The sequence below is a fragment of the Rhinoraja longicauda genome, chromosome 15, assembly GCF_053455715.1.
Source record: "Rhinoraja longicauda isolate Sanriku21f chromosome 15, sRhiLon1.1, whole genome shotgun sequence".
Taxonomy (NCBI): Eukaryota; Metazoa; Chordata; class Chondrichthyes; order Rajiformes; family Arhynchobatidae; genus Rhinoraja; species Rhinoraja longicauda.
This window is the reverse complement of record NC_135967.1, coordinates 1,804,980-1,828,792: the sequence shown is the minus strand read 5'-3', so window position 1 is coordinate 1,828,792 and position 23,813 is coordinate 1,804,980. Positions and strand designations below refer to the sequence as shown.

Below are 23,813 nucleotides of genomic sequence, written 5' to 3'. Positions count from 1 at the left end.
TGGGGGAGTCCAGAACAAGGGGCCACAGTTTAAGAATAAGGGGTAGGCCATTTAGAACTGAGATGAGGAAAAACTTTTTCAGTCAGAGAGTTGTGAATCTGTGGAATTCTCTGCCTCAGAGGGCAGTGGAGGCCAATTCTCTGAATGCATTCAAGAGAGAGCTGGATAGAGCTCTTAAGGATAGCGGAGTCAGGGGGTATGGGGAGAAGGCAGGAACGGGGTACTGATTGAGAATGATCAGCCATGATCACATTGAATGGCGGTGCTGGCTCGAAGGACCGAATGGCCTCCTCCTGCACCTATTGTCTATTGTCTAAAGCCAGCCAGATAATCAAGGAAAGGCAGAGCCCACAATGATCCATTGTTGGCTATGGAGAAGATGATAACAAGTGGATGCAAACTGTGAAAGTAAGCAGGACTATGGTGAAATGAGTGGGATGACTAGGGAGCAGGATGATGGTGAAACTAGTCGGATGACTAGGGTGGCGGAGGGACGGAGAGAGAGGGAATGCAATGGTTATTTGAAGTTAGAGAAATCAATATTCATACGACTGGGTTGTAAGCTGCCCAAGCTAAACATGGGGTGCTGTTCCTCTAATTTGCATTATGGGCTCAATGCTGGGAAAAGGGATTATTATAGATTTGTATTTGAAGGCCAGCATAGACAGAGAGGGCCAAAGAGCGTGCTTCTATGCTGCATGACTCTGCAGCATCGCTAAAGCAGTAAGTCCCAATGCTGCAACATTCCACTAATACTCAAAGTATACATGCCCACGTTAGGGCAAAATTGAAGTGAGCATGCACCTTTAAAGCATCTCAATCAGACTGCTTTTTGCCCGGCCTCGCTCATCTTCATGAGCAGGTCCAAGCTATCAAATGTCTTTCTCTTCCCAAATATGATGCCTGTGGCTCAATCAGTAGCAACCCATGCTTCTGAGGAAGAGGATAGGGAACAGAGCCCCCCTCCAGGCAATCAGACACAGAAATCTACACTCAGTGCTGTTGTACGGACGTTTCACATGGTTGAAAATCCTCATCTAGACGGGGGTCTGCAGAAGCACTAACAAATTTCCAGAGAGCTTGTTTCCATATCAGGTACTTAGCACAAGGCCTGTGTGCTTAGAAACATAGAAACATAGAAAATAGGTGCAGGAGGAGGCCATTTGGCCCTTCGAGCCAGCACCGCCAATCATTGTGATCATGGCTGATCATCCTCAATCAGTAACCCGTGCCTGCCTTCTCCCCATATCCCTTGATTCCGTTAGCCCCTCGAGCTCTATCTAACTCTCTTTTAAATTTATCCAGTGAATTGGCCTCCACTGCCTTCTGTGGCAGAGAATTCCACAAATTTACACAACTCTCTGTGTGAAAAAAATGTCTCACCTCAGTTTTAAATGGCCTCCCCTTTATTCTTACACTGTGGGCCCTGGTTCCGGACTCCCCCAACATTGGGACCATTTTTCCTGCATCTAGCTTGTCCAGTCCTTTCATAATTGTATCTGTTTCTGTAAGATCCCCTCTCATCCTTCTAAACTCCAGTGAATACAAGCCCAGTCTTTCCAACCTTTCCTCATATGACAGTCCCGCCATCCCAGGGATCATCCTCGTGAACGAGATCTGGGTGTCCTAGTGCATCAGTCACTGAAAGGTAGCATGCAGGTACAGCAGGCAGTGAAGAAAGCCAATGGAATGTTGGTCTTCATAACAAGAGGAGTTGAGTATAGGAGCAAAGAGGTCCTTCTGCAGTTGTACAGAGCCCTAGTGAGACCGCACCTGGAGTACTGTGTGCAGTTTTGGTCTCCAAATTTGAGGCAGGATATTCTTGCTATTGAGGGCATGCAGCATAGGTTTACTAGGTTGATTCCCGGAATGGCGGGATTGTCGTATATTGAAAGACTGGAGCGACTAGGCTTATATGCACTGGAATTTAGAAGGATGAGAGGGGATCCTATCGAAACATATAAGATTATTAAAGGTTTGGACACGTTAGAGGCAGGAAACATGTTCCCAATGTTGGGGGAGTCCAGAACCAGGGGCCACAGTTTAAGAATAAGGGGTAGGCCATTTAGAACTGAGGTGAGGAAAAACTTTTTCAGTCAGAGTTGTAAATCTGTGGAATTCTCTGCCTCAGAAGGCAGTGGAGGCCAGTTCTCTGAATGCATTCAAGAGAGAGCTAGATAGAGCTCTTAAGGTTAGCGGAATCAGGGGGTATGGGGAGAAGGCAGGAACGGGGTACTAATTGAGAATGATTAGCCATGATCACATTGAATGGTGGTGCTGACTCGAAGGCCTACTCCTACTCCTGCACCTATTGTCTATTATCTATTGAACCTACGCTGCACTGCCTCAATAGCTTGTGTTTATTGGATGTAAAATAACTCACCAAAAAAACAAAACAGAATTGACCCTTGTGACATTGTCAACATTATTATTAAATTCATTACGAACACAGAATTTCTGGTCATCTTTACATTATGTGGGGGAGTTCACTGCGTGGAAGATTTGTGGCCAGATTTCTGACATTGCAATTGAAGCCACCTGTTCTTTCATGTGGTGGATTAGATGAAATCTAATTACAAATGACTGGAGTCCAATGCTGCAATTATGAATAGGTTCACTTTTCAAGAACAACTTCAACAAGTTTACAGAAGGCACCAGGGCGGAAATCATTTGTGGTTAGTTAAAAAGAAATGTGGGAGCATCAAATTTCCCCTTTCCTAAATCTAATCTCCACCTCTTTGGGCACTGCCAAAGTCAGAAGGTACCAAAATCCAATGTAATAATTGTAGATGTTTTTGTATGGAGGATAAAGTCTTGTGCAGAACCGTAATCCTTTTCAGAGATCATCTTGTTGGTTGCTGTGTTAAGGTAGGTAGGGTTGGTAATGAACAATGGGCACAAATTAATTTAATCTGCAAAAGTATTAGGTTTCATTTAATTTTATCCGAAGAACACTGTCTCAGATGCAGCCGAAGGCAAAGAAAATACAAGTTGCAGAAGTGTACAGGAACAGAAGGAGTTCTGAATACACAATCACACAGCAGAGTAGGGCAGGTATGGTTCAGAAGGAGTCTTCAAAATGAGAGGATTTGAGTACAGGAGTAAAGAGGTCCTTCTGCAGTTGTATAGGGCCCTGGTTAGACCACATCTGGGCTATTGTGTGCAGTTTTGGTCTCCTAATTTGAGGAAGGACATCCTTACTATTGAGGCAGTGCAGCGTAGGTTCATGAGGTTAATCCCTGGGATGGCGGGACTGTCATATGAGGAAACGTTGGAAAGACTGGGCTTGTATTCATTGGAGTTTAGAAGGATGAGAGGGAATCTTACAGAGACGTATAAAATTATGAAAGGACTGGACAAGCCAGATGCAGGAAAAATGGTCCCAATATTGAGGGAGTCCAGAACCAGGGGCCACAGTCTAAGAATAAAGAGGAGGCCATTTAAAACAGGTGAGAAAAAATGTTTTCACCCAGACAGTTGTGAATTTGTGGGCTTATCTGCTACAGAAGGCAGTGGAGGCCAATTCACTGGATGAATTTAAAAGAGAGTAAGGTAGAGCTCTAGCGGCTAGTGGAATCAAGGGATATGGGGAGAAGGCAGGCTGATTGTGGATGATCACAATGAAGGGCGGTGCTGGCTCGAAGGGCCACATGGCCTCATCCTGCACCTATTTTCTATTTTTCAATGAGTATGGAATATTCTGATGTATCAGCTAAGACATTGAATATAAGATAGGAGAGAGGTTGCTGGAATTAGACATTTGTAAGAACACTGCATACATTTCTCATCAAATCACAGGAAGAGCACAATACAAATGGTCAAAGGCCTGGATAGAATGGATGTGGAGAGGATGTTTCCACTAGTGGGAGAGTCTAGGACTAGAGGCATTAACCTCAGAATAAAAGAACGTAACTTTAGAAAGGAGATTAGGAGGAATTTATTTGGTTAAGAGGGCGGTGAGTCTGTGGAATTCATTGCCACAGAAGGCGGTGGAGGCCGTTAATGGATATTTTTAAGGTGGAGATTGATAGGTTCTTGATTAGTAAGGGTGTTAAGGGTTATGGGGAGAAGGCAGAAGAATGGGGCTGAGAGGAAACGATCGATCAGCCATGATTGAATGGCGGAGTAGACTTGATAGAACGAATGGCCTAATTCTGCTCCAACAACTTATGAGCTTATGATTGCCACCAGCAGGCTGTCAGAGAATGTTCACGAGATGTTGCCAGCAATGGGAAAGTTTAATAATCGAGTAGGCATGGGTCATCTTTTATCAGAATGGTAAGCTACAAGAAATGTAATCAAAAGTGTGAGGGACATCGTTGGGGTGAAAAGGAAGAAACGACAGTGGTCAATACATGGGAGCAAATATTTAAGGCAAAGTATCAGAGGGAAGACTGGGGATTGCAAGTCGATGGTGATACAGAACAGTGCCTGAGAGAGTGAGTGGTGGGCGATGGTTATTCAACCTGCAATCACCTGACAGCTGGGAATCAAAATTCATCATGGATAGAAAATCAGCTCCATGGAAGGAAGCAGAGGGGGATGGTGGAAGGTTGCCTCTCAGACTGGAGGCCTGTGACTAGTGGTGGGCCTCAGGGTTCGGTGCTGGGCCCATTACTGTTTGTCATCTACACCAATGATTTGGATGAGAACACACAGGGCAAGATTAGCAAGTTTGCTGATGATACAAAAGTGAGTGGTTTTACAGATAGTGAAGATGGTTGTGAACGATTGCAGCAGGATCTGGATCGATTGGCCAGGTGGGCGGAGGAATGGTTGATGGAATTTAATACAGAGAAGTGTGAGGTGTTGCATTTTGGGAAGTCTAACATGGGCAGGAACTATACAATGAATGGTAGGACTCTGGGGAGTGTTATAGAGCAGAGGAACCTAGGAGTGCAGGTACATAGTTCCTTGAAGGTCGAGTCGCAAGTAGATAGCGTGGTCAAATAGGCTTTTGGCACTTTGGCCATCATCAGTCAAAGTATTGAGAATAGAAGTTGGGAGGTCATGTTGCTGTTGTATAAGACGTTGGTGATGCCGCATTTAGAATATTGTGTTCAGTTCTGGGCACCATGTTATAGGAAAGATGTTGTCAAGCTGGAAAGGGTACAGAGAAGATTTGCGAGGATGTTGCTAGGACTAGAGGGTGTGAGCTATAGGGAGAGGTTGAGTAGGCTGGGTCTCTATTCCCTGGAGCACAGGAGGATGTGGGCTGATCTTATAGAGGTGTTTAAAATCATGAGAGGAAATAGATTGAGTAGATGCACAGAGTCTCTTGCCCAGAGCAGGGGAATCGAGGATCAGAGCACAAAGGTTCAAGGTGAAGGGGAAAAGATTTAACAGGAATCCGAGGGGTAACCTTTTCACACAAAGGGTGGTGGGTGTAAGGAACAAGCTGCCAGAGGAGGTAGTTGAGGCTGGGACTATCCCAATGTTTAAGAAACAGTTGGACAGGTACATGGGTAGGACAGGTTTGGAGGGATATGGACCAAATGCAGACAGTTGGGACTAGTGTAGCTGGGACATGTTGGCCAGTGTGGGCAAGTTGGGCTGAAGGGCCTGTTTTCATGCTATATGACTCTATGACTCTATGAAATAACTTTTTGGGCATGAACTAGATGGGCCAAATTGCTTCCGATTTTATGATTCTATGAGTTCAGCCAAAAATATAAAATTGTCACAAGGGTCCCATCATGCACCAATTTAATCAGCCAGAGAAAAAGGACAAAGCATGACGAATGCACGAACATACCTGGGGCTCCAGGTACTCCCGGGCGTCCTGAAACACCTTGCATGCCTTTAGGGCCTGAATACCCAGGTGGGCCAAAGCCCGGTGGTCCAGATGGCCCCTTCACTCCTGGGAATCCCATTGGACCTGGATCACCTGGTGGACCTCTCTCTCCTTTGAAGGTTAAACCTCCCTGAAAAGAGATTCCAAAGGCCCTGGAGTTAATGTGGGGTAGAAAGATGGCTTTGCTAAAGCCAACAAGCTGAAATGTTTAAAATAAAAAGGCTCCATTGAAACATTTTCTTTCATATATTTCTCCCCAATCCAGTTAGATCTGACATTCATGTTGAAAGTCGCGAGACAAACGATAATTACACTTACTGTAAACTAAGCACTCCTTTCCAAGGTTTACAATCAAGTAAAAAACCATGAAGGCAGTGGAGGCCAATTCACTGGATGAATTTAAAAGAGAGTTAGATAGAGCTCCAGGGGCTAGCGGAATCAAGGGATATGGGGAGAAGGCAGGCACGGGTTACTGATTGTGGATGATCAGCCATGATCACAATGAATGGCGGTGCTGGCTCGAAGGGCCAAATGGCCTCCTCCTGCACCTATTTTCTATGTTTCTAATCCAGCAACACCCGGATCCTGAAAAATGCTCAAAATAAAATTGAATATTAGTGTAAGAAGGAACTGCAGATGCTGGTTTAAACCGAAGACACACACAAAAAGCTGGAGTAACTCAGGCAGCATCTCTGGAGAGAAGGAAACAGTGACGTTTCGGGTCGAGACCCTTCTTCGGTTAATTTTAGTTTCTGTTTAGTTTTTTTAGTTTAGTTTATTGTCACTTGTAGAGTGATAAACTATTGTTGCGTGCTAACCAGTCAGCGGAAAGACTGTACATGATTACAATTGAGTCATTCACAGTGTACAGATACATGATGAAGGAATAATATTTAGTGCAAGGTCCAGTAAAGTCCAATTAAAGATAATCCGAGGGTCTCCAGTGAGGTAGATAGTAGTTCAGACTGTTCTCTAGTTGGTGGTAGGATGGTTCAGTTGCCTGGTAACAACTGGGAATAAACTGTTCCTGAATCTGGAGGTGTGCGTTTTCACACTTCTGTACCGCTTGCCAGATGGGAGAGCGGAGAAGAGGGAGTGGCCATGGTGAGACAAGTCCGTGACTCTGTTTTTTTTTACTGCACCCTAATGTTTGTGCTTCAACAGCTTTGATGAGGTGGGGATGCAATCAAAGCACGAGAGTGTTAGCATTGTACACTGACAGAAGATATCATCTGCAGCTCCTCTCCTGAGGCAGGGCTCAGGAGGCTGTACATAGGCCCATCACATCTGTGGCTGGGTAGTACAGGCATCTCGGCATTTGGTGCAAGAGGAGGTGGCGGGATGTGCTCAGGAACCTGGCAGCAGGTGTGCAGGAAAAACTGCAGATACTGGTTTAAATCAGTCTGACAAAGGGTCTCGACCCGAAACATCACCCATTCCTTCTCTCCAGAAATGCTGCCTGTCCTGCTGAGTTACTCCAGCTTTTTGTGTCTGACAGCAGATGATTCTGACTGGGGTGTGGGGGAGGGAACATTGTTTGCTGTCATGCCTATTGTTAGAGGATAGGTTCTGGGATGAGTAGAAAGTACAATTGGAACTTGTCAGGAGAAGAGTGTGAGATTGGAAACATGGAGATTGTCTTGAGGTGAGGGAAATTACAGGGTCCATGTTGAATTTTATTTTTTGTTTAGTTTTGAGATACAGAGCAGAAACATGCCCTTCAGCCCACCGAGTCCGTGCCAGCCAGCGATCCCCGCACATTAACACTATCCTACACACACTAGGGACAATTTACATTTATACCAAGTCAGGTAACCTACAAACCTGTACGTGTTTGGAGTGTGGGAGGAAACTGAAGATCTTGGAGAAAACCCAAGCAGGTCACAGGGAGAACGTACAAACTCCGTACAGACAGCACCCGCAGTCGGGATCGAACCCCGGTTTCTGGCGCTGGAAGCGCTGTAAGGCAGCAACGCCACCTTGTCACCCCAAATTGTGGGGTCTGAAAGGAAGAAATCCCAGGGTCTGGAAAGGCTGGAGATTGCAGGGAGGTGGGGGTGAGGGTTGGAGGAAGCCTTTGGCTGTGGCTAACAAGTGGCGGATGTAACTGGGACATGCAGGTCTCCCAGATCGCTGCCTTTGAAATAAGACTATATTGTCTTGGAAGTGCTCTGTGGGAAGCAGCTCAAAACAATATGGTCCGAGATTAGGGTTGCCAACTGTCCCGTATTAGCCGGGACATCCCGTATTTTGGGCTAAATTGGTTTGTCCCGTACGGGACCGCCCTTGTCCCATATTGGGCCCGGGGGGTGCCAGAGGCCCGGACACTGTAGGCCCGGACACTCTAGGCCCGGACACTCTAGGCCCGGACACTCTAGGCCCGGACACTCTAGGCCAGGACACTCTAGGCCCGGACACTCTATGCCCAGACACTGTAGGCCCGGACACAGTAGGCCTGAGCACAGGGATATGGCCTGTAGGCCCGGACACTGTAGGCCCGGACACAGTAGGACTGTAGCCCAGGGGCCGCAGCAATCCCGGACAGTGTAGGCCTGGGCGCCGTCTAAGAAGGCTATGTAGCAACCCGCATCCCGGCCCGGGCGGCCTCCATTGGGAGAGACAGAGCATGTGGCCGCTGGCTGGGTGAGATCACGTGGGGCGCGGGGCGGTGACGTCACCTTGTCCCTTATTTGGGAGTGAGGAAGTTGGCAACCCTATCCGAGATCCAAAATAATGTTTCACAGGACCTGAATCATCATAAGCAGCCCAGTTTCAACCATCAAATCAGCATTACAGGAGTGACACAAAACAGGAATTTTCGAAATCGTATGAAATGACCCAGAATTTATCATAATCAGATTAAAAAAATTAAAATAGTTTCAATTAAAATAGTTAACAATTTAAAAATAGTTTCAATTACATAATGTTGAAAAAAGCAGAATTACTCAAATTAATTTCTGGGCGCATGTTTCTAATCATTGGTCTCTTGTGACTTCCTGAAATTACAATTTATCAGTAGCTGCTGCAAAATTTTATTCAGAACAAATCTATGTGGCCCGTCAAATTAATAAGCTATTCAGTCTCCTGTTTTCGCTTCTGCGTGCACTGTGTGCTGCACCCAGGCAAGGCAGAGATCAGGCAACTCGATCTGAAGCATTCGCTAATGCTCCTGGCGGTTACGATGTGTTTGACAACTGCCAGAGTGTTGAGTTAATTGACCAGCGATCACTCACCGATACAAATCTGTTTCCTATTAAAAGTTGTGTTAACCATTTAAAGTAACACCATTTAGTAAATGTGTTCCTAAGTGTAGAGGCTGCTACAACGTTTGACATAAAGCTGGTGGAGCTGTTGCCTCGCAGTGCCAGAGATCTGGGTCCGATCCTGACCTTGGTTGCTGTCTGTATTTCCGCTGGTTTCCTCCCCCATCCCAAGGGTGTGCAGGTTTGTATGTTAGTCGGCATTTTAGTTTTTGTTTAGAAATACTGTACCATGTGGAAACAGGCCCTTTGGCCCAACGAGTCCACACTAACCAGCAATCCCCACACATTAACATTACCCAACACACACCAGTGAACCAAGCCAATTAACCTACAAACCTGCACGTCTTTGGAATGTGGGAGCAAACCAAAGATCTCGGAGAAAACCCACGCAGGTCACAGGGAGAACGTACAAACTCCGTACAGACAGCACCCGTAGTCAGGATCGAACCCGGGTCTCTGGCGTTGCAAGCGCTTTAAATCAGCAACTCTACCGCTGCGCCACCGTGCAGCACGGCCACTGCAAATTCCCCCAGTATGTTGGGAAACATAGAAAATAGGTGCAGGAGGAGGCCATTTGGTCCTTCAAGCCAGCATCGCTATTCATTGTGATCATGTCTGATCATGAAAAATTGCGTAACTCGGACAGGCCCTTAACTCTCTTAAATTCATCCAGTGAATTGGCCTCCACTGCCCTCTGTAGCAAAGAATTCCACAAATTCACAACTCTCTGGGTGAAAAAGTTTCTTCACACCTCAGTTTTAAATGGCCTCCTCTTTATTCTTAAACTGTGGCCCCTGGTTCTGGACTCCCCCAACATTGGGAACATTTTTCCTGCATCTAGTTCCCTTATTAAATCTGGTTCATTGGACAACACTAAATCCAGAATTGCCTTCTCTCTGGTAGGCTCCAGTACAAGCTGCTCTAAGAATCCATCTCGGAGGCACTCTACAAACTCCCTTTTTTGGGGGTTCAGAACCAAGTAGTTGAAAAAGACATCATGCAACACATTAGCTGCAACCCATTCCAGGACCTAGGAGCAAACCTAGGTCCCTGGTGCTGTGAGGCAGCAGCTATATCAGCTGCATCACTGTGCTGCCCTAATTTGAGATAATATAACCCAGGAATCATTCTTACAACTCTCCTCCAGACTGAAGGAATGAACTGAAACTATCGTCTCTGATTATCCTGTCCCAACACAGCTTGTCCATTGTTACCTGCTTTTGATTTCCATGCACAACATTAGGATGGAAGGCGTGCAGCTGGGGTTCCAGGTGTCAACTTCTCTCCATCGGCGAGACCAAGCGCAGGCTCGGCGATCGTTTAGCTGAAAACCTCCGCTCAGTCCATCTTAACCAACCTGATGTCCCGGTGGCTCAGCACTTTTACTCCCCCTCCTTCCCAGTCTGACCTTTCTGTCCTGGGCCGCCTCCATTGTCAGAGTGAGGCCCAGCGCAAATTGGAGGAACAGCACCTCATATTTCGCTTGGGTAGTTTACACCCCAGCGGTATGAACATTGACTTCTCTAACTTCAGATAGTCCCTGCTTTCCCTCTCTATCCCCTCCCCCTTCCCAGTTCTCCCACTAGTCTTCCTGTCTCCGACTACATCCTATCTTTGTCCCACCCCCTCCCCTGACATCAGTCTGAAGAAGGGTCTCGACCCGAAACGTCATCCTTTCCTTCTATCCCGACATGCTGCCTGTCCCGCTGAGTTACTCCAGCATTTAGTGTCAACCCACAGCTTGTCCATTGTTACCTGCTTTTGATTTCAATGCACAGCATTAGAATGGAGATCACTCACAGGTTCCCCCTTTAGACCCGATGCACCACTCAGCCCGTCTCTTCCAGGGCCGCCATCTAATCCTTGACGTCCTGTAGGCCCCGGGAAACCAGAGCTACCTCGATCGCCTTTAATTCCAGGGAAATCATAGCCACCCCCTCGATCACCTTTCGGTCCAGGGCCTCCTGGAATTCCCGGGCTTCCCGGCGTGCCCTGGAAATGATGGGAAAAGGAATGATCTCAGTGCTGACAATCAGGCAATGTTCACCAGAATCCGAACATCAACAATTCCAAAAGGCTGGTTTTTAATCTCTAATATTGAATGAACAAAAACAGGAAGCATACATCAAAGGCTAAAACTTAGGAACTAAAAGAAAAAAAACTAAGTACATACAAGCGAAGGACAATTGTTTAGAGATGGAGTGCGGAAACAGGCCCTTCGGCCCACCGGGTCCGTGCCGACCGGCATATTAACACTATCCTACACACTCTAGGGACCATTTTTACATTTACCAAGTCAATTAACCTGTCTTTTGAGTCTTTGGAATTGTGTGAACTTTTTACTACTTGAGGTCACATTTATTTTAGTTATCTCTTCATTTACTGCCTTTTATGGGCCCATTTCAACAAAGGAATGAGTTTCTTAATTTATATCCGTTTTGACATGTTGTGATCAGTGAAGTTACTATTTAAACTCCCGTTTGGGTAGATGTGCTCACAAATACTTACACGTGGTCCCAAAGTTCCAAATGGACCATGTAGGCCTTTGTCTCCTTTTATTCCAGGCGATCCCGGTCGACCTAAAACCCATTAAAGAAACGATGAAAAGCTCCCTTCCATCAATAAATGTCAAAGGGCAAGTTATAACACAGTGGCACAGCTAGTAATTAGTAAATCTACTGCCTCATGGCTCCAAAGACCCAGGTTCAACCCCACCTTCAATGCTGAGTGTGTGGATTATGCATGTTCTCCCTGTGACCACGTGGCCTTCTGCCCATTCATTCCTACATCCCACAAACGTGTGGGCTTGAGGGTCAACTGGTCACTGAATAATTGAATACGTTTATTGGCCAAGTAGTAGCTCTACTCAATAACCAAAAGTCTGTAGCCTCCTTTTGCTCTGGTATTTTATTTCATTCACAAGTTTAAACTATAATGTTGTATGCTTAATGTTTTAATGATTTATGCTTTATTCTTAATTGTTTACTGCATGTTCGTGTTGTTACTTGCGAGCGGAGCACCAAGGCACATTCCTTGTATGTGTACATACTTGGCCAATAAACTTATTCAATTCAATTCAATCAATTCACTGTAAGTTGCTCCTATTACATACACGCTTGATAGAACTAGGGTGGGGGAGGGAGGTGGGGGTGGGGGGTGAAGGGCAATTGATGGGAATGTGAGAATAAAAATGAAATGGATTGGTTTGGATGAGGGCCAGCTGGTCACCATGAACATGGTGAGAAAGGTGCAAGACTCAGTGACTCTATTCAGAAACATAGATTTAAGGTGCAAAAGGAGTTATACCACAATGCTACTGGGAGCAGAGGGTATTAGCTATAAAGAGCGGCTCAACATACTTGGTGTGGGAAAGAAATGCAGGTTCTGGTTTAGATCGAAGATAGACACAAAATGCTGGAGTAACTCAGCGGGACAGGCAGTATCTCTGGAGAGAAGGAACGGGTGGTGTTTCAGGTCTGAAGAAGGATCTCAACCTGAAACGCCACCCATTCCTTCTCTCCAGTGATGCTGCCTGTCCCGCTGAGCATTGTGTGTCTATCTTTGAACATACTTGGATTGCTTTCTCCGGAACGTCAGAGTGGCACGTCCTGGGAAAGCACAGCCTGAGAGCATGGTGGAAGCAGAGTCACTGAGAACATTCTAGAAATGTCGAGGCGAGCACTGGAGTCGCCTAATCATATGGCCGAGTGCTTGACGTTGGGATTAATACGGATAGGCGGCCAGTGGATGGCACGGGCATGTTGGGCCGAATGGCCTATTTCCAAGCTGTGTGATGCTATCATTGCATGACACTCTGACCAGAAATGGATGTCTGAGTAAACACTTGCCTTGTCCTCCAGGGAGGTCAAATAATTTAAAGAGCAGTGAAGAAACATTTCAAGCTGATATATAGATAATGTTGTAAGCAGTGCACAATATCCCATTTAAGGACTATTTAGGCAGACAGGTAGATGGAATGGGGGAGGGGATTAGTGGTGACTTTTGAATGGTGGAGCAGTTTCAAGGAGTGATCTGGCTGCTCATAGTCAGAGGTGTGGATTCTCTTCCATGTCACCACATCCTGAAATCACTCTAGAACTATACATTCCCTAAGTGACCCTGTACTAGCCCTCCTTGTTCGTCCCCACGTATATTTGTAAAATATCATGATATATAAAATGAAACAAAACAATCTCCCATCTGGTGTCTATACAGAAGGCCACCTTTACTGATGTACATTCCACATGTAATGCCAGAACATAGAGAAACAAAAACAAGCTGTCCATTTGAGCTGCCCTTGCATTGATTCTATGCTCAACTACTGCCATCAGTTCTCGATGTGCAAGTCCCCAAAAGCCAGCAAACTTACTTTAGTTTAGAGATACAGCGCGGAAACAGGCCCTTTCGGCCCACTGGGTCCGCGCCGACCAGCGATCCCCGCACATTAACACTATCCTACAGGATATACCCACTCGGGACAATTTTTTTCACATTTACCAAGCCAATTAATCTATAAACCTGTATGTCTTTGGAGTGTGGGAGGAAACCGAAGATCTCGGAGAAAACCCCCGCAGGTCACGGGGAGAACGTACAAACTCCGTACAGACAGCACCCGTAGTCAGGATCGAACCCGGGTCTCCGGTGCTGTATTCGTTGTAAGGCAGCAACTCTACCGCTGCGCCACCATGCTGCCCTGTGGCAGGATACTTAACAGATATGCTGGGATAAACCACTTTGAACCCAAGATGATGGACTATGGTTCTTAGCACTGAGGAGACCTAAGGCATCAGGGCAGATCACAAATAGACTACAGTACAATTGTACACTTGGGGTTTAAAAGGCCAAAGACTGGAGAAAACAAATAATAAGAACTGAATGACAAGACAAATGAGTAAACACCAGTTATTTTTAACACAGGAGAATCCCGGGAAGAAAATGAGCATATGTACCCATGTATCTGAAGTGAACAAAGATGAAAAGTGATTGAAATTTTGACTGACGAAATGACACACAGTTCTCTCTTAGTATCGTCAGTATTTTGTACAAAACCTATCCAGAGTACACCTCAATTCTATGAAGTTTCCCATCTTGGAGAGTTACCTGGAGTACCATGAGGTCCAGGGGGTCCCGGCAAGCCTGGAAAACCAGTGCCCGTTCCGAAGCAGTTAGTGCAAGTGTCCCCCTTATCACCTACACAATGCAAAGGGCAGAGAAGCAAAATATTAGCAACCACTGTGAAGATTATTACCGTGACTCTTGAAAGACTTATTCCTCTGGCCTCAAAGAGTAAATATCTTTAGACTTTAGAGATACAGCGCAGAAACAGGCCCATCGGCTCACCGAGTCCGCGCCGACCAGCGATCCCCGCACATTAACACTATACTGAAGTCTGAAAACTGTAACGTCCAGGCTCAGCAACAGCTTCTTCCCTACAGCCATCAGGCTATTAAACACTACAACCTCAAATAAGATCTGAACTACAAAAGACTATTATTATTATTATTATTATTATTATTATTTACAGTGTACAATGTTTACATATTCTGTTGTGCTGCAGCAAGTAAGAATTTCATTGTTCTATCTGGGACACATGACAATAAAACACTCTTGACTCTTGATCCTACGCTCACTAGGGACAATTTACATCTTTGGAGTGTGGGAGGAAACTGGCGCTCCCGGAAAAACCCCACGCAGGTGATGGGGAGAAGGTACAAACTTCGTACCGACAGCACCCGTAGTCAGGATGGAACCTGAGTCTCTGTCACTGTAAGGCAGCAACTCTACCGCTGCCCACTCTCAAAAGTGTTTTCAGTAAACTAGAAAGACTGGGTGCATGATGTATTTCACATCCAGTGATAAACATGTCTGTACAGTAACAACTATTCAATTATCTGCAATGTTGTCAATTTTGCTTCTGAAATGTTACTCTATAAATTTAATGGGGGTGTTAGAGCAACATGCAGCTGTAATTATGTTTTACATTTACTTTAACTAACTGAGGCTGCCTGCCTCTTCTTTCATCTTTCTAAAACTTGGGTAGAACTATTAAATTATAAAGTGAACTATATTCAGTTATTTTCCGTTGGCGAGATTTAAGGCCACATGAAAGTAGGATTTTGCAAGTTGTCTGTCCCCCATTATTAAACTGCGTGGTAACCCCAGTGATAACGTGGATAAAATGGCAAAGGGCGCACACAGCAAATACAACAGTGTTTTAATGTTGTGGATAGACATAAAAAGTGGGAGTAACTCAGCGGGTCAGACAGCATCTCTGGGGGAAAGGAATAGGTAACGTTTCGGGTCGAGACCCTTCTTCAGACTCGTCACCTGTTCCTTTTCCCCAGAGATGCTGTCTGACCCGTTGAGTTACTCCAGCATTGTGTGTCTATCTTCGGTTTAAACCAGCATCTGCAGTTCCTTCTGACACATTTCTAATGTTGTGGGTTTGGTCCATCCAAACTTATAATATTTACAACTTTAAAAATAAAACATAGGCACTGTATCAGAAATAATAGCCCTTGCATTTGATAAAGAGGAGGAAGCGTTTATACACTTTCCACTCTCTCCACATTCTTCACTTTGCATTTCTCCAAGATTGGCAGAAGAAAAGAAAGATTTTTGGTGCAACATATCCACGTTGTGTTTTTTTTGGCAATATTCAACGATCTTAACATCACTCTTCATTGATTATACAATGCCACCATTCTCTCATGGCTGATCTATCTCTCCCTCCTAACCCCATTAACCCAACAACCATCCAAATCAAGAATCTATCTCGGCCTTTAAAATGTCCACTGACGGCCTCCACAGCCATCCGTGGCAATGAATTCCACAAATTCACCACCCACTGACTAAAGAAATTCCTCCTCATCTCCTTCCTAAAGGAATGCACTTTAATTCTGAGGCTATGTCCTCTAGTCCTAGACTCTCCCATTGGTAGAAACATCCTCTTCACATTCACCCTATCCAGGCCTTTCACTATTCAGTAAGTTTCAATGAGGTCGCCCCTCATTCTTCTAAACTCCAGCGAGTACAGGCCAAGTGCCATCAAACGAGAGGGGAGTCATCCAGACGTTAGCCTGTCCACTCTATCCACAAATAACCTACAGTAATGGTGTAGTTGGACATCACAAAAATGTAAATGTGCAGTTATTTAGAAATTCATAAATTCTATGTGGACATTGTGCGTTCCACAATGGAAGATGCAATACAGTGGTGGCTGTGTGTTGCAGTCCACTTGCACAATCCAACCCCATTGAAGTCACCACAACTGAATCTCAGAAGCAGAGCACAATCTACACCTGCTCCTGTTTCCCATGTTCAACCACAGAGCCCAAGGACGTTTGTCCATTCCAGTGACCTTTGCAGCTAAAATGAATTAGATTAGAGATTAACCATTGCCATTATAAAACTGTGATCCACATGAGATATCCTCCAAGGTTTAGATGTCTCCAGACATCACATTACTCCAATGCCAGCCACTTAAGTTCGGGATTGTTTTATTTATCTGAACAACGATATCCATGCAGTAGCCTGATCCAACAATGGAGGCTCCTTAATCGTGGCAATGGACAAGCAGCAGAGGCAGTGGGAAATTAAGGTAGAAAGCCTTACCTTTCAGTCCACTCTCGCCTGGAAAACCTGCTGGTCCTGGTGACCCTGGAGACCCTGGCACACCTGGACGGCATGGTGCGGTGATAATACCTAAGGAGATGAACAGATCAATTCAGATTCACTGCAGGCTCAACAGTAATCAAAGAAATAATATATTTGACAACTAAACGAGTCGGCATTTGCTTTAAGATTTGTAACTCAGTAATTACCATATTCATTACGAGTAGAGTACTTAATGACAGAGTTTGCGCAACTCTTCTCCAAAAATACTGTTATGAATCTTATGACTAAAAGGATATAAAAGTAAGGCAAAGGGTACAAATTTGATTTATTCATGGTGGATAGACAATAGATAATAGGTGCAGGAGGAGGCCATTCGGCCCTTCGAGCCAGCACCGCCATTCAATGTGATCATGGCTGATCATTCTCAATCAGTACCCCGTTCCTGCCTTCTCCCCATACCCCCTGACTCCACTATCCTTAAGAGCTCTATCTAGCTCTCTCTTGAATGCATTCAGAGAATTGGCCTCCACTGCCTTCTGAGGCAGAGAATTCCACAGATTTACAACTCTCTGACTGAAAAAGTTTTTCCTCATCTCCGTTCTAAATGGCCTACCCCTTATTCTTAAACTGTGGCCCCTGGTTCTGGACTCCCCCAACATTGGGAACATGTTTCCTGCCTTTAACGTGTCCAACCCCTTAATAATCTTAACAGAATTGGTCCTTTTTCAAGAGAAAAGAGAGCCAGGGATGGGCTAAATGCAACGTTTAATATTTTTACAAGTTTTCTGGAGATTGATTCCACTTGATGGGAAGTGCAAAACCAAACTGGGACAAAGAAATTCAACCTGGTGACTCAATGGTCTCTGCACACAAGTAGTGGCATTGTGGAACCTAAACTTACAGGGGAAGATTCAGGTGAATAGTGCCAGTGCATTCAAGAGGAGGCTAGATCAGATAGAAACATAGAAAATAGGTGCAGGAGGAGGCCATTTGGCCCTTCGAGCCAGCACCGCCATTCATTGTGATCATGGCTGATCATCCACAACCTGTGCCCAACTTCTCCCCATACCCCTTGATTCCGCTCGCCCCTAGAGCTCTATCTAACTTTCTTTTAAATCCATCCAGTGAATTGGCCTTCACTGCCCTCTGTGGCAGAGAATTCCACAAATTCACAACTCTCTGGGTGAAAAAGTTTTTTTTCACCTCAGTTTTAAATGGCCTCCCCTTTATTCTAAGAATGTGGCCCCTGGTTCTGGACTCCCCCAACATTGGGAACATTTTTCCTGCATCTAGCTTGTCCAGTCCTTTTATAATTTTATACGTCTCTATAAGGTCCAGCTTTTGTGTGGTTTGTTCCATGTCTTTCTACGCAATTGATATTTCACACCTCTTTTAAAAGTAAAGGTTCTTAATGTGACCATTTCCCTTTAACCGGTGATGTTAGTACATGCAGTGGCCTTGAGCGAGCCTCCCCACATAAGTGTTACAGAGAAATGACAATTTTCTCAGTTGCTTTACATTCAAAGTCCAACGCTGTTTCATTTCGTTTAGTTTAGTTTAGAGATACAGCGCAGAAACAGGCCCTTTCTCCCACCGAGTCCACACCGACCAGCGATCCCCTACACTAACACTATCCTACACACACTAGGGACAAGTTACAATGATACCAAGCCAATTAACCTACAAACCTTTGGAGTGTGGGAGGAAACCGGAGATCCCGGAGAAAACCCACACAGGTCACGGGGAGAACGTACAAACTCCGTACAGACAAGCGCCCGTAGTCAGGATCGAACAGGGGTCTCTTGCACTCTAAGGCAGCAACACTATCACAGACTCCACTTCTTGCTTCAGCCGTCTAAATTCTAGCTACACGTTGCACTGCGGAATGTTGTCCATTGACCGTCTTTACTCCAGACCGTTGAGTTGTAGTTTTTCAGCTTGGTTCGGCATCCTCACCATTGATTTGGACAGTTTATGCTCAAGCCCAGTTGCACGTCTAATAATCTAAGGAGATGCTCCAATATAATAATAAAGGTGGCTGCATTGTTAAAGGACCCAGGAATCTCAGGGGCTGTTAATCAGAGATGTCTCCAGCCAGAGATAGACACAAAGTGCTGGAGTAACTCAGCGGGACAGGCAGCATCTCTGGAGGGAACTCAACCTGAAACATCACCCATTCCTTCTCTCCAGAGATGCTGCCTGTTCTGCTGAGTTACTCCTGCTTTTTGTGCCTATCTTCTGTTTAAACAAGCACCTGCAGTTCCTTCCTGCACATGTCAACAGCCAGCATTGTTTAGTTTTGTTTAGTTCAGAGATACAACATAGAAACAGGCACTTCGGCCCACTGAGCCCATGCCGTCCATTGATCACCCGTAGACACTCGCTCTATGTGTCTTACTTTTTCATCCACTCCCTACACATTGGGGGCAATTTACAGAGGCCAATTAACCGCCAAACCTGCATGTCATTGAGATGCGGCTGGAAACTGGAGCACCTGTAGGAAACCCACGTGGTCACAGGGACAAGGTGCAAACTCCACATAGACAACACCCTAGTCTCTGGCTCTGTAAAGCAGCAACTCTATCAGCTGTGCCACTGTGCATAGAAGAGCATGGAACGCCCTACTGAATTGTCTTTGTCCACTCATCATCAAGGAAAACAGTTTCCCCAGTCATTCCTTTATTCAGGTGCCATATTTTTAGTATCACACCACCACTGTTTTTTAGGACGACAAAATATAACCGTTTGGTTGTCAGCTTCTTGGCTGATCCTCAAGAGTGAGTCACTCTGAGAAACGTGATGGAAGCACGGTTCTTTTTCCCTGTGTGAAATGTCCCTTTGTCTCGAATCGAGATATCTGCATTTGAATTTCAGAATCCATTTAAGCAAGGTATGAATAAGAATGATTTAAAGAAGCTATTTACATTTGAATGTTCTGATGATTTATGACCGCACTGCGGTGGCACGAATGCATGACAAGTTTACCTCTGGGGTCGGTTGAATATCCGGGACTTCCTGGAGGACCATGAGGACCCGGAGGACCGGTTTGCCCTGGTGGACCAGGAAGTGAAAATTCATGGCGACCTTCATCACCTTTCTGACCTTTTCCACCTGGGAAACCTGGGGTTCCTGGTGACCCCAGACCAGATTGACCTGTAGAAAAGAATTTAAGAAAGGAAACATTAGCATTTTTGAAGACAAAGAATGTAGATTTTTTGGAAATAAAGCAATCTGTGGCTGGAATAATTCCAATGGCCCAATGTCATTTTGAATCGTGATATATGCCAATAAATATTTAGTTAGGGTTTGATACCTTTCACTTCTGACTCAGCTCTACAATGATGCGAAGGGCAATTGTATGCTAACCATAGAAATGGGCAAAGGTAAAACACGTAGTAAAAGTACTCATTCATTCCTTGAAGACCAAAGAGACAGATGCATCCAAACTTCCTCATATGTTTTCCTAGCTCAGAATGCAGAACAAAGATGGGCAGGAAAATAAAAAGACTTTGAGAATTGTTTTTAGGCAGTGTGGAAATGAGTTTGAACAGCATCGGTTTTGCACAGAACATCAAACTGAAGGACTTAGCTCACCCGTACAAAATCCTGCTCAATTAGGGAAGGGACCATTGGAAGAGACTCAATATTCAACCTCTACAGATGGTACTCCAGGTTGAAATTAGACAAGGAAGGAAGAAAATAGAGGATGGTGCCTGTGTGGTGCAACATGTTGACAGATCATGTAATGGAAAGTTGAGATCTTAGTAAAATCTTACAGCAGATGTAAATTTGACCTGATGAAGAGTAACTAGGTTACTTTCCAGATTTTAATGGCAAGTTTACAGTCAGAGTCGATACGATACGATACGATAGAACTTTATTTATTCCAGAAGGGAAATTATCTGAATTTCTTTTCTTCGGTATTCACCAAGGAGAAGGATATTGAATTATGCGAGGTAAGCGAAACAAGTAGAGTAGTGATGGAAACCATGAGGATCAAAGAAGAGGAGGTACGGACACTTTTAAAAAATATAAAAGTGGATAAGTCTCCAGGTCCTGACAGGATATTCCCTAGGACATTGAGGGAAGTTAGTGCAGAAATAGCAGGGGCTATGACGGAAATATTTCAAACGTCATTAGAAACGGGGATGGTGCCGGAAGATTGGCGCATTGCGCATGTTGTGCCCTTGTTTAAAAAAGGTTCTAAAAGTAAAACTAGCAATTATAGACCTGTTAGTTTGACGTCTGTGGTGGGAAAATTAATGGAAAAGATACTTAGAGACAATATATATAAACATATGGATAAACAAGGCCTGATTAGGAACAGTCAACATGGATTTGTGCCTGGAAGGTCATGTTTGACTAATCTTCTTGAATTTTTTGAAGAGGTTACCAGGGAAATTGATGAGGGCAAGGCTGTGGATGTTGTCTATATGGACTTCAGTAAGGCATTTGACAAAGTTCCACATGGAAGATTGATTAAGAAGGTTAAATCGTTGGGTATTAATAGTGAAGTTGCAAGATGGATTCAACAATGGCTGAATGGGAGATACCAGAGGGTAATGGTTGACAACTGTATGTCAGGTTGGAGGCCAGTGTCTAGTGGAGTATCCCAAGGATCTGTGTTGGGTCCGCTGTTGTTTGTCATTTACATCAATGATCTGGATGATGGTGTGGCAAATTGGATTAGTAAGTATGCAGATGATACTAAGATAGGTGGTGTAGTTAATAATGAAGTAGATTTTCAAAGTCTACAGAGAGACTTGGGCCTTTTGGAAGGGTGGGCTGAAAGATGGCAGATGGAGTTTAATGCTGATAAGTGTGAGGTGCTGCATTTTGGTAGGACAAATCAAAATAGGACGTACAGGGTAAATGGTAGGGAATTGAGGAATGCAGTGGAACAGAGGGATCTGGGAATAACTGTGCATTGTTCCCTGAAGGTGGAATCTCATGTGGATAGGGTGGTGAAGAAGGCGTTTGGTATGCTTGCCTTTATAAATCAGAGCATCGAATATAGAAGTTGGGACGTAATGTTAAAATTGTACAAGGCATTGGTGAGGCCGAATCTGGAATATGGTGTGCAGTTCTGGTCGCCAAATTATAGGAAGGATGTCAACAAAATAGAGAGAGTACAGAGGAGATTTACTAGAATGTTGCCTGGGTTTCAGCACTTCAGCTACAGAGAGAGATTGAACAGGTTGGGTCTTTATTCTTTGGAGCGCAGAAGGTTAAGGGGGGACTTGATAGAGGTTTTTAAAATTTTAAGAGGGACGGACAGAGTTAACGTGGGTAAGCTTTTCCCTTTGAGAGTGGGGAAGATTCAAACAAGGGGACATAACTTCAGAATTAAGGGACAAAAGTTTAGGGGTAACATGAGGGGTAACCTTTTTACTCAGAGGGTGGTGGCTGTATGGAATGAGCTTCCGGTGGAAGTGGTGGAGGCAGGCTCGATTTTATTATTTAAGAGTAAATTGGATAGGTATATGGATGGGAGGGGATTGGAGGGTTATGGTCTGAGTGCAGGTAGATGGGACTAGGTCGGAGAAAGTGTTCGGCGTGGACTAGAAGGGCCAAACTGGCCTGTTTCCGTGCTGTAATTGTTATATGGTTATATGGTTATATGGTTATTAGGAGAAGGGGAGATGCAACAAGACCTGAGTGTGCTTGTACATCAGTCACTGAAAGTAAGCATGCAGGTACAGCAGGCAGTGAAGAAAGGCATGTTGGCCTTCATTGCGAGAGGATTTGAGTTTAGAAGCAAGGAGGTTCTACTGCAGTTGTACAGGGCTGTGGTGAGACCACACCTGGAGTATTGTGTGCAATTTTGGTCTGCTAATTTGAGGAAGGATATTATTGTTATTGAGGGAGTGCAGCGTAGGTTAATTCCCAGGATGGCAGGACAGACATATAATGAAAGAATGGGTCGACTGGGCTTGTATTCACTGGAATTTAGAAGGATGAGAGGGGATCTTATAGAAACATATAAAATTCTTAGATGCAGGAAAAATGTTCCTGATGTTGGGGGAGTCCAGAACCAGGGGTCACAGTTTAAGAATAAGGGGTAGACCATTTAGGACTGAGATGAGGAAAAACCTTTTCACCCAGACAGTTGTGTCTGTAGAATTCTCTGCCACAGAAGGCAGTGGAAGCCAATTCACTGGATGATTTCAAGAGAGAGTTAGATTTAGTTCTTAGGGCAAACAGAATCAAGGAAAGGGGAACTGATTGTGGATGATCAGTCGAAGGGCCTAATGTTGCTCCTATTTTTTACGTTTTGATGTTTCTATGGTCTGCCAACAGTCATAAAACACAACAAGATACATGAAACATCTTCTTCTTGCGTTTGAGGCAGCGGAAATTATGTAACACCCTCCAGGCGCTGTAGCCAGTGCAATGTGCTGTTGTCGAGGACCGTGAGGTCTACCCCTCCACCAGGGGGACGGAGGACAGCGCAGTCGAAAATGACGGTTCAGGGCGACCCACTCTTTGCGGGGCGTGTCCGAGCCGGGTGGGGCTGTGGTGTTCGGTGCGACAGTGAATTGAGGAGGTGGCGATGTCCGTTCCCAGCTGGTTCTCCATGCTCCTAGTATGTTGAAACCGGAGCCACAGAGGGTCGCTGCATGATGGGAGAAAGGGTGACGAGATGACAGGCGTTGAGGTCCCAGTTGCTGTGAATCCTCGGCGAGGTGATGCAAAGGATGTTTGGAGTCCGATGGGGCCTTGCACACCAGCCTATGAGTGAAGAACTCTCTGCGAAGCTTGGCGGGTGCGATACCTGCGAGCACCGGCAGGAGATCCGTCGGAGTAGGGCGTAGGCAGCCGATGATGATCTGCATGGTGTCGTTGAGGGTGGCGTCTAGCTTGCTAGTATGAGCGCTGCGGCACCATGCTGGGGCGGCGTACTCAGCGGTGCTGTACACGAGTGCAAGAGCACTGGTTCGAAGAGTAGATGTCCTGGCGACCCATGACGATCCGGCCAAGCAATGCAGGAGGTTGTTCCGTGCCGAGACTTTAGCACGGAAAGCTTCAAGGTGTTGCTTGTAGGTCAGCTGCCGATCTAGTTTCACCCCGAGGTATGTAGGAAATGGGTTGTAGGGTAGGGGTGACCCATTGAGGGTGACGGTTAGCTGGCGTTGAGC

The 23,813-nt window shown here is 45.2% G+C and overlaps 1 protein-coding gene across 3 annotated transcripts in view; it reads right to left on the bottom strand.

Moving 5' to 3' along the window:
- The window catches only part of col4a5 (collagen, type IV, alpha 5 (Alport syndrome)), a 272,955-nt gene that overhangs the window by 109,114 nt on the left and 140,028 nt on the right, over positions 1 to 23,813 (bottom strand). For all 3 annotated transcript variants that reach the window (XM_078412094.1, XM_078412097.1, XM_078412096.1), the window contains exons 22-27: positions 19,660 to 19,827; positions 16,672 to 16,761; positions 14,158 to 14,247; positions 11,566 to 11,636; positions 10,858 to 11,049; positions 5,756 to 5,924 (exon numbers count right to left, since the gene is read on the bottom strand). In XM_078412094.1, the coding sequence (XP_078268220.1) occupies positions 5,756 to 5,924; positions 10,858 to 11,049; positions 11,566 to 11,636; positions 14,158 to 14,247; positions 16,672 to 16,761; positions 19,660 to 19,827 (780 nt within the window). The remainder of the gene's footprint in view (positions 1 to 5,755; positions 5,925 to 10,857; positions 11,050 to 11,565; positions 11,637 to 14,157; positions 14,248 to 16,671; positions 16,762 to 19,659; positions 19,828 to 23,813) is intronic.